Source organism: Myxine glutinosa, chromosome 1, assembly GCF_964187855.1.
Source record: "Myxine glutinosa chromosome 1, kmMyxGlut1.1, whole genome shotgun sequence".
NCBI classification, from domain to species: Eukaryota; Metazoa; Chordata; class Myxini; order Myxiniformes; family Myxinidae; genus Myxine; species Myxine glutinosa.
In genome coordinates this window covers 20,101,112-20,112,364 of record NC_136261.1, presented here as the reverse complement: position 1 = coordinate 20,112,364, position 11,253 = coordinate 20,101,112, and the positions used below count along the sequence as shown (strand labels likewise).

General features: G+C 44.6%; 1 protein-coding gene across 2 annotated transcripts; it reads right to left on the bottom strand.

Annotated features, from left to right (window-relative positions):
• Positions 1-6,680: 6,680 nt before the first annotated feature.
• LOC137413607 (uncharacterized) lies at positions 6,681-10,000 on the bottom strand. 2 transcript variants are annotated; one of them, XM_078765977.1, is made up of 3 exons: positions 8,556-10,000; positions 8,047-8,447; positions 6,681-7,804 (listed from the first exon to the last, which is right to left on the bottom strand). In XM_078765977.1, exons 2-3 carry the CDS (start codon positions 8,104-8,106, stop codon positions 6,863-6,865), a joined length of 1,002 nt encoding a protein of 333 aa, XP_078622103.1. In that variant the 5' UTR covers positions 8,107-8,447; positions 8,556-10,000; the 3' UTR covers positions 6,681-6,862. Both variants share the same exon structure in this region; 1 of them encodes a protein (XP_078622103.1).
• Positions 10,001-11,253: the final 1,253 nt, after the last annotated feature.

Genomic DNA, 11,253 nt, shown 5'->3' with positions numbered 1-11,253 from the left:
CCCGGCTTCGTAAAGCCAAGCAATGGATGCTGGTTGTTTTGTGCCAGCGGCTGGATGCGTCCGGCACTCGGTGCAGGGACGGGGGCTTACCCGGGCCGAGATCCCACGCACCCTCTCGGCGTGGAGCCATCCAATGTCCCGATCTCGACCTGCCGGACTGCCTCAACAAAAGGTGGTCGCCATGACGACCCTTTCTATCGGGCTGCCCGCTCCGCCTAGTGGAGCACGGACGCGGCCGTTCAAAGCGAGGCCCAGCACGCACCGAGGGCCCCATTCGGCTATAAGTCGTTCTAAACTCTACCCCGTCTAACGTCGATGCTTCACCTGGACGCTTACACCCCGCAGCCCGTTCCTTGCTCACACATCCAGCCGTGCCCATGCTCCTCGTACCTTTCCTTACACACCCAGGTACACCCATTCCACTCACAGCCTTGGTCACACACCTGACCACCGAACACTTTGGCACACATTCGTTGCTCGCACACCTCACCAATACACCGCTTCGCGCCCCCTCCTCGGTCACCTCCTCTGTGACAATCACAGGTGTGCCCTCATTCGCACACCCAACCACGTGCCTCACCACCAACTCCAGCGTGCATTCCCACTCACGCTCTACCATTCCAGGTGTGCATCCTTCCATCCCAGGTGTACATCCTCGCTCACCTGTCACAACCAACTCACTCTCCTTGTCACTCTCACTACTCTCACCTCCATTCTTGACAGCGCACTCACCCTTACTCTTGACAGCGCACTCTTTCCTCAGGCACCTGTCCGTTACACACCTTTCTCGCGCACACTCTTGCGCACACTCTCCCGTCACACCCTCTGTAACACTCACCACACCGCGCTTCCATGTGCCCCCTCGCACACGCGCTACGACCGACTCACTCTCGCCAGCACCCTCACTCCTTGGCACGCACTTTTTCCTCACACACCCCAGAGTCGGACTTTCTCGCACACCTCCTCTTTCGCACACCAGACCTGTCGCACACTTCACCAACGGCCTCTCACGAACACCCGGGTCTATCTCGACCCCCAAGCTTATTAAATCACCTGGCGCATCATACGCACGACCATATTGGTCACCACTTACACCGGGTCCTCTTTCTCTTCGCTTCTCCTCCATCACCTGCGAATCCCTCATTCGGTTAATGAGCACATCATCACGATCCGAACACAGACTTTGGACCAATTCTTTTACTTCCTCCTTTATCTCTTTCTTATCCTCTCTCCGTCGCTTCTTAATTTCGCTCACCCCTTCTTCCACTTCTTCTAATTTTTGCTTCATCTCCTTCATCTCTTCGTGCGCCCCTTTAAGTTCTTCCTCTAACTCCACTTTATTTTTTTCTATGTGCTCCCGCACCTCCCGTTCTTTAACCTCCATCACCTCTACCACCTTGTCCATTTTCCTCGTCAGGTCCTCATGTACCGTCTGACACTCTTTTTTAATTACCCCTACGTCCTTTTTCATCTCCTTCTGTGTCGATTTTAAACCCTCTATTACCGCTGTGTTCTTCTTTACCTGGTCCCCCAACTCCTTTTGTCCCACTGTCAGTTGTTCTACTCCCAGCGTCAACTCCTCTATACCACTTTGCAATTTTACAGTCCCCTTTCTCAACTCCTTCTCCATGTGCTCCTTACAGTGCCTCACCTCCTCGCGCACTCCTCCGACCTCCTCACTCACTCCTCCTCTGATCTCCTCTCCCATCACTTGCATCTCCTGCCCAGATGCCACCCTCATCTGCTCCATTTCCTCCCTGTGAGCATCCAGTTTGGTTTCTACCCCCATTCTGACCCCCTCTATCTGCTGCCCCATTTGGTTAACTTCCCTTTCCGCTTGGTCCCTCATGTCCCTCAATTTGCCTTCCATCCTGTTTTCTAACCCCTCTAACCCATTTTTCACTCCCTCTATCTGATTCTCCTGGGCAGCCATTCTATTTTCTACCCCCTCTAACCCCTTTTGCATCCCTTCCATTTGATTCTCTTGAGCGGCCATTCTGTTTTCTACCCCCATTAACCCATTTTTTTACCTCTTTTATCCCGTTGTCTAACCCCTCAAAATTATTGTCGAACTTCCCAAATTTCTTGTCTAACTCCTCACCGGTACCCCTCGCTTCGTCCCTCATTACCCCCATTTGGTTTCCCATTATCTCCATTTGGTTTCCCATCCTGTTTTCCATCCCTTTGAAATTATCGTCTGTTTTTACCATAAAGGCCATCATCTGTTTCATAAACAGGTTCCAATTCATTGGCATCTCGGGTTCGGCTACCGCGACCACGGCCGCGGCTAAATTTGGTGCCGCTACACCCACGTGCACGACAACGCTATTTTGCGACCCTGCCGCCCTCACTGCTTCGCTCTCCTCGCGTCCCTCAATTTGGTCCTGGACCGACCCTGCCTCACTCTCCCCTACCGGACCCCAGCTGTCTTGGTCTGCCATAGCGCGACTTTCAAAATTCGGGTTTTTATTTCCGTATAACAAAATCAAATTTCGCCGTTATAATTTCGCGCGGGAAACGCGCTCCGAATCGATTCTAATTGTTACAAATTTGGGCCTAATAAATTTAGTCCCGGGTTCGAATTCCACTCCTCGACACCAATTGTTACAGATGCGGCTTAGATGTTATTTACCGAGCGGTTTGGTATGACCACGTCTGCACAAGTTACCCGATTATACCCGAACGTTGACTAATCGCGCTACGCTAGATCAATGAAGGAAAAGACACACGGCTGGGATTAAAATGACACGACACCAGGGATACGGTTCTCAAGACCTCCGGAGGAGATTATATTCGTTCGGAAGGTTAGATTACAACTACAAGAGGGACAGCAAAGGAAGATAGGCACTTAGACACAATCTTATATTAACCCCCAACAGACGACAGATAAACGGGACAAAAGGCTGACTCACACGGGGATTGATGGCAAGGAAAGGCAGAATCGATGGCTCCAGGTGCACCTGGGCTCAGGGACAGAATCGACTCGGTTCGGTCCAGAGATGCAGGGAGGTCGCAGCGCTCGGAGGTAGTGACTTGCTCTTCTTCAAGCTGGGGGCGCATCTGACGTCACGTCCGGTAAGTCGCTGCGTATATCCGGCGGGGAGTGACACGCCCTCGGCTCGTTAGCTCCGCCCAGATGGAATCGGTCCGCCCTTCTTATTGGGTGCGGGGGGTTTACCAGGCTCCGCCCTTGACGAGGAGCTGACAGCCAGCCCCTTCGTGGTAACCCCGTGGAGCGCATGGTCATGGCGGCTAACCGAGCTGGTGGGAGGACGCACACTCCCCCCCGCGCGCCGTTGTTGTAATTGTTGTTGTAGCTGTAGTTGTTGTTGTTGTTGGAGTTGTCGTTTGGGGAAGAAGATGGAAGGAGGTATGGGAAGGTCCTAAACTCACTACTGGTGCCATATAATCACATTCTGGTGCAACGAAGAGTCAGAATTAATGGAAAGGAGTCCTTAACTGACATAGACTAAGAATAACTAGCAAGATGTCCGAAAGTTGTCTACGTGAGATGCGGTGGACCTGGGCACGACATTTAATGGGGGAAAAAGGGGAAGGTCGGTTCTACAGAGTGTTGTTTATAGGCCATGGGCCACATATGGTCCACGAGCATCCCCCCCCCACCTCTAAACCAAACCAACTTTTTTTGAAGCCCAGAGGCATACTAAACACGATTCCAAATGTTACCAAGAAAAATTTAGGGATGCAATGCCCATTTCGGCTCAACAAAGTAGGGTACCCTCATAATTATGCCGACGCTCTCCGACCAGAGGCCTCAAATAGCTCCTATTTCAATATATGATATACCAAATGAAAGATTATGAGCTGTTCTTTTTGAATATGTGGTAAATGAAACTATTGGGACAACTAGTTAAATAAACAGCTCTGCGGAACACAATAATTCAACCCGCGACTGCTTCTTCAATGAAATATTGGTATTTATTTCACAATCAGATTTTTTAACATTTATTTACATGGAAACTTTTCAATGTTGTATTAATCTCTTCATCGTGTATTACATTTGCTTTCAGGCGATACCTTCATATTTTTTCTAACAAGAGCCAATCTGAAATAACAGCCATTTGAATGTTTTAGATTCAACGTTGTGGAACGTTAACATGTACTATATTAACAATCCAGTTGCACAGCAATACCTATATTACATAACGTTTTTATATGCATATATACTAAACTGATTTTAAATTTCTTTTGTTGAGAATACAAGATACTAAGCAAACATGTTTATTTATTTTAATCAATAGTTGTGACTCTATCCAATATGGCCATCACATAGTGCCAAAAATCGCTTAACCCTCAAAGCTTTGACAAAGAGAATGTACACATATTCTGCTAAACATGTTTGTTACACACACAATACTAAAAAAACCACACACACACACACCCCTAAACAAGTGGCCATTTGACCTCTGTAGAGTTATTGTATGCCTCTTGTATTGACTGGTGCATTTGTGTGCCGACAAGTGCAACTGTGTCTTCTGAAGCTAATTGATAGGCTTTTCGAACAGCTGAATCGACATTAATTTGAGTATTGTATACCAAGTATGATTGGAAATCTCCCATTTGACAAAATCCCAGGCTCCTTTGGTAAGCATCATATTTCTCGAGCTTCTTCTTGAGGTTGGTGCTCCTGAAGTTGGGATTCGGGTGTGGACTGTCCTGAAGCCTATTGGTGTAGACCTTCAGCAAGACAGATAGCTTCATAATTTTCTTCTCAGCAATAATTTCTTTGTCAACCACTTTTGTCACTTCTGCCATTGCCATCTGGTGAGCTTTTTCTACTTCACGCTGTCTCTCTTGTTCATCAAGTCGATCACTTCGCCATTTTTCAGGGTTCTGTGTGTATCTGTTTCGACATGACCTGTGAAACTTTGCTTCACATGCAAAGAGGTCATGCCCCCTGATGCGTAAAAGGAGAGTTTCATCATTTCGCACCTCTGCTACATCAATGACATGTTTCCAGCCTTCCCGTTCAAAGTCTATGAGGCCTTCGGTTGTCCAGCTGCCTTGGATTTTTACTTTCTTTCTTGCTTCTGATCTGCAGAAGATACAATCAGCATGGAAGATAATGTGATCACTAGATGATCGGCGGGTTGATCGGGATTCTGGCAAAGATGATGTTTCTGCTTCTTTTAAGCGGTTCAGATTCATCGTAAAACGTTGATAGCATTCCCGGTGAAAACCATGCACTTCTTCAATAATGTCAGGTAGTTTTCTGCATGATTCTTCAAGTCGATAGGGTGAATCTTGAGGTTCAGCCATTCTTCTACGCTTGATCTCCTTCAACTTTTCCATCTTCAGTTCCGGATCCTTTACATTCGTCATCAGCTGTATTGGTCCATACTTCAGCCCTGGTACGTGTATGATGCAAATGGGTTCCGTGTCAGATGTACAATGCTTTCGCTTCTTGTGGGATGTCGAAGCCATGGTTAGATGCACGGTTCTCCAAGTATAGATGTCAGCATCGCAGTCTAAGTCCTACTCGCATCTGAAAGTACACATAAAATAAGAATTAAAAAAGCAGTTACTATTTTGCTTAAGTTAATAACAGGGGTTATTTATCCATATATCAAGATATCCATTATTTATAATTAGTATAATCTGCAAATAGAAAACTTAAATATGTAAATTGACAGCAGTTAAACTTAATTAATTCAAATGGTTGTTACCTGTTTTCTTCCATATTGAGGAGAGATCTTAACTATGTATTTAAAACATTCATTTGTGGAAAATGAATCTGAAATGCAACTAAAATAGGCATGGGTTACATATTCATTTCTTTTAGTGACAATCCCCATAGTTGTAGGAGAGGGCACTGTCATGTCACTTTTGGTGGCAAATTTGGATTTTGCTAGCTAGTGACAATTTTTCTTGTGATCTAAAAAGTGAATCAATTAATTACAATGCATATAAAAACATTACGGGATCATGGCGATGGGTATTGCCTGCATAACTGGATTCAATATAGTGCATGTTAACGTTCCACAACGTTGAATCTAAAACATTCAAATGGCTGTTATTTCAGATTGGCTCTTGTTAGAAAAAATATGAAGGTATCGCCTGAAAGCAAATGTAATACACGATGAAGAGATTAATACAACATTGAAAAGTTTCCATGTAAATAAATGTTAAAAAATCTGATTGTGAAATAAATACCAATATTTCATTGAAGAAGCAGTCGCGGGTTGAATTATTGTGTTCCGCAGAGCTGTTTATTTAACTAGTTGTCCCAATAGTTTCATTTACCACATATTCAAAAAGAACAGCTCATAATCTTTCATTTGGTATATCATATATTGAAATAGGAGCTATTTGAGGCCTCTGGTCGGAGAGCGTCGGCATAATTATGAGGGTACCCTACTTTGTTGAGCCGAAATGGGCATTGCATCCCTAAATTTTTCTTGGTAACATTTGGAATCGTGTTTAGTATGCCTCTGGGCTTCAAAAAAAGTTGGTTTGGTTTAGAGGTGGGGGGGATGCTCGTGGACCATATGTGGCCCATGGCCTATTACAGACAATGGGACTAGGGAATGGGGGATTGGGGATAGTTGGGGAGTATTGGGGAAATAGGGGAATATTTACAAGCGGATATGGAGGCCAAATTCCATATTCGCAACAGTATTATATAAAGTTGCATAACTTTTGATGTAAACAACTTGCAGAGACAAATGAACACATTTTCCATACAATTCTGACCCAAGGAATTCTTTATTACTAATTATGTATTGACATTCGACAACATTTTGACTCTTTATTGTAAAAAACAGCAAAAATACAGCCATGAATGTTAATAAGACAACTATAGGCCTATGTTTTCATGTCACTACCAACTAGCTGACCTAAACTACTCATTGTCCTCATCATCACTGAAGAAATCTTCTAATTCGATTTCTTCCAACTCCAGCTCTTCATCCTCATGCTCGTACTCTCCATCCTCTTCACCCACATACAAGTTATTGTTGGCGTAATCAGCCACCTTGTCAAGAGCTGCCTGCTCTTCTGGCTCTGCTCTCTGAGCCAGTACCTCAACAAGAGAAGGAAGGAGGATGGGTCCAATTGTCCAAATGGGTTCCAACACCTCCTCTTCTCCTGTCTTCTCCCAGCCCATGCCTGGATCACATGGTTTTGGGCTCTCGATTATTGCCTCGTCTGCTCTCTTATAGAAGGCTACTCTGTAGTTGGCTCGCTGCACATGTGGAATGAGACAGACCTTGGGGGGAGGCAGGCGTTCCAGGTCCACTTTTGACTTTGAGTCCAGGACTTTGTCAGCACCGACCATTATTTTAAGCATCTTCACTCGTACTGCGTCAACTGATGTCATCCGTGCTTGGCCATACATGATGCACGTGAAGCTCTCCATCTCCTGTTGTAGCTCATCTGTGACCAGCCAGTCTGCACCAAGCTGCCTGAAAGCGTTGTGGAGTTTGGGATTCTTCTGCAGCTTCTTCAGGGGATTCACCTTGCCTTTGCCTTTAAAAGCGCTGGTACAGTCCTCCCCAGTAAATACATAGAATCCCAGCAGGGTGCTACAGTAGTCAGGGCCCAGTGATTCATGCAGTTCCGTCACATTTATGAGTGTGCGATGTTTGCCAGAGCCGTGGTCAAGGTAGATGGAGAGGTTGATCCTGCTGGTATGGTAGAGGAGGATCATCAGAATGTCTGTGTCAGGTGTCCTCACCACACAGGACCTGTACCCCCATTTGACAGCCTGGTGGAGGTACAGGACAATACGGCTGTCTGTCTCCTCCTGGTTGGACCGCAGTTCGTAGATCTCAGAAGTCTGCACCTGTAACAAATAAAGAAACTAAATACTACTACACAGTGTAACAAATAATACATATGACAAAAACTGCATGACTTAAAATGTTTAAGAGCCCAAATATGGTCTGCAATTGTACATGTGTGAAGTCGAGAATATTCACATTTCAAGAGCCATTTGGTCTATCTAGTATTGTAGAGTCTAAAGATGCATTTCAAAGCATTGTGTATAGGGTGACTGCTTAAGTCACGCATCTTCTGTCAACTTACTTTTCCATTTGTTGATGTTAAGTCATAGGATCTCCCGTCAACACACACCACTGCTTTCATGCTCTTCTCAATCCGGGATGCTGCCGCATTGCTCCCCCAGACCTTGAGAAGCAGGTCACATAGCTGCTTCTTGTTTAGCTCTTGGTGCTCACATGACTCTCTTTCACCTCTTGAATCATGATTCCCCCGGCGCTGTTTACAACATTTGAGCCATGAACGTTGGTGGTGATTCTGTTCAGGTTGTCCCACTCGCTGTGAAAAACAGTGTTTCCCTCGCCGGTGATGATTTGAGGGGTCAGGTGGGTGGAAATCTCATCAAAAGCCTTGGCCATTGCTGTCTCAAGTTCCATACTGAAGTCATATGTCTCTGAGTGTCCTAGTCGTGAAAGGATGGTTGTGAGCTGCAAAGATAGAAAATTGCTTTATATCAATATCAAATACCTGTATCAAACACAGTAAAGCAATGACAATGTAGGACCTCATAAGCAGTAAATTAGCTGATTACTCACCTGTTTGCTTCGATAGAGGTGACGAAGTGTGGCACATAGGAGGATGTGCTTTGGAAGTTTCCACTTGCTGTTAGTTGCTGCTCGACACACATCTTGTGTAATCGAATAGACCAGCCTCTGTGTCCTTTCACACTTTTCTCCATCAAGTATCCCGGTCACCACTGAGCTCAGAAATTGTACAAGATGCTCTGGAAGCAGCTCATCCATCTTCACAGCATCCAGCTCCTGTGCTGTTGGGGGCCATGGTAGCTCCTTTGACTCTTTGAATGCCTTTATAATGTGAGAATGGAGGGTGAGTGCTGCTTCTTGTAGTTAGTCAGCTGTTCCAAGTTTGTACGCACATCCAACTGCTTCATCTACAGTAATGCTAGAGCTGTATATGAGGCTCAACTCAATACAACCACGGTGGGGCACCTTGGAGAATGTGAGTTCACGAGATATGTCTTTGTCTCCTTGTAACCGTCTTGCCAATTTCTCACTGTGGTATTCAGGATTAGGAAAACCTTCACTTTCCAGTGTCTTCATGTACAAGTTGCGCAGGGATCTTAGCAGGACGACTTCTTTGCGTTCAATCACATTCCTAAGAATGTAATCCTTTACTACACAATAGGACTTGTCATGTGCTGCTATATTTCGGGCCTGCAGGCTGTCAATGTTGTCTGCTGCCTTTTCTGCCCTCTTCCTTCCATGCTCATGGTTTTGGTACTCACTATTGAAGTTGTTTCTGCAATATGGATGATACTTAGCTTCCATTGCAAAGAGGTCCTTGCCCTGCACCTTGCGATAAAGAGCCTCTTTCTTCAATTCCTGTGCCCTAGGTTCGATAACTTTCCAGGCTGGTTCCTTGTGTTTCCAACTCTGAAACGTTGTAAGCACTTCAGTCTTGCCCTTGAACTTGGTTAGTGCTTTGTCACAGAAAATACACTGATTTGGAAACAAGAAGGAACACCGAGCTTCTTCAGATTGACTTGACAGAGATTTGAGATGGCGCAGGGAGTCCTTTATCGATGATGATGATGATGATTCATCAGATAAAGAAGCCGTTGACACTTGTAAACGATCTAATTTCCCTGAGAAGCTTTTGTAGCAGTTTTGATGATAGCCAGTTTTATCCAAAGGCAAGCCCTCTAATGTCAATGGTATTTGGTCACAAATATTCTTCATGCGGTATGGTGAAGTGGCTGCTTCACAGAGTCTCATATCACGAATTCTTTGTAGATATAATAGCTTCTCGCTTTGCCCCCCATTGCATGCGTTGAACGCAGTAAAATTACCATAGACAGAAAGACTTGATACATGTAAAATACATGTTTGGGATCGAATTCTCTTTGGAGGCACTTCAGCTGTGATACAATGTTTCCTTTTCCCCATGGTCGGTATGTATGAAGTCATCAGCCTGAAAATAAAGTAAAACATTAGCTAGCTACCAACTTATCTAGCTAGCTACCAACACTAGCTAGTCAAGAATACAGTCAGATTTGATTTCTGTAGGCCTATGATAATAATAATAATAACTGTTGAAAAATTACTTGTAGGCTTGTATATGACTATAAGGTATATCTTAATAATAGTTTCAAATACTTACTAAGAAAATCCTTGAGATTGTTCCAAAAGAGAGAGCAGTGGGAGAGGGAGACTGCCATCTGCAGGTACCAACCAACGGCAACCAACTGTCAACCAACTGCCAACAGCATAACTGCCATCTGCAGGTACCAACCAACGGCAACCAACTGTCAACCAACTGCCAACAGCATAATATAACTGCTACATATAACTGTTAAAAATAAACCCCATGGGACATTATTTCAGCTTGGTACCCAATATAATCTCCAAATAGACACTTAAATGATTAAGAAAAAACTGGTGGTGAACAAAAATTCACCCTATGCGCTTGAAAAAATGAAAAGATAGTTGGTTATACACACATTTTTGGCATTTATTTGCTGTTTTTGTCCAGAAATAGAGTCAAAATGTTGTCAAATGTCTAAAATAACCATCCCATTGAATTCCTGGGGTCAGAATTGTATGGAAAAGTGTATTAATTTGTCTCTGTATGTTGTTTACTTCAAAAGTTATGCCTCTTTCTACATCAATTAATTTTTTTCGGTTTCGGGTTAGTTGCAATAAAGGGTTAAAAATTAAGCCTTTTGGACATTATTTCAGCTTGATACCTGGCAGATTCTGAAAGTAGACACTTTGAGGATTAAGAAAAATCAGGTGGCATAAAAAAAACCGGGGGGGGGGGGCATGGACCCCTATGTCCATCTAGACTAAAGCAATTCCGATCGCCAACCTCCCAGCCACGCGCCGAAGAGTTTGCTGGTCAAATATTCCCAAATACCTTCAGGACACGCAACCGAAGAAACCGGGGATCGAACCCTCGCTTTCACACACTTTATTGAGTGCCGAGCGGATTTGCACGGTGTGGAAAGCGGCGTTACCTCACGTGATTTACGGACCTGATTCAAGCCAAATTCGGTCTCGGATGATGCTAAGCCAATGGAGAAAAGACGTACCCGAACAGGTTTGAAAGTAATAACCAAATGTACAGCCTTTTATTTTGAAGGCACAGAGAAACAGAGATGAAGATGCACCTTATCAATTCCTTACCTAATTATAACCCCATTGGCACCTTCACACTCTCACAGGGAATAACACGCTGGTTATTATCGTACCGTTGTACGTGCTGGGATTGACT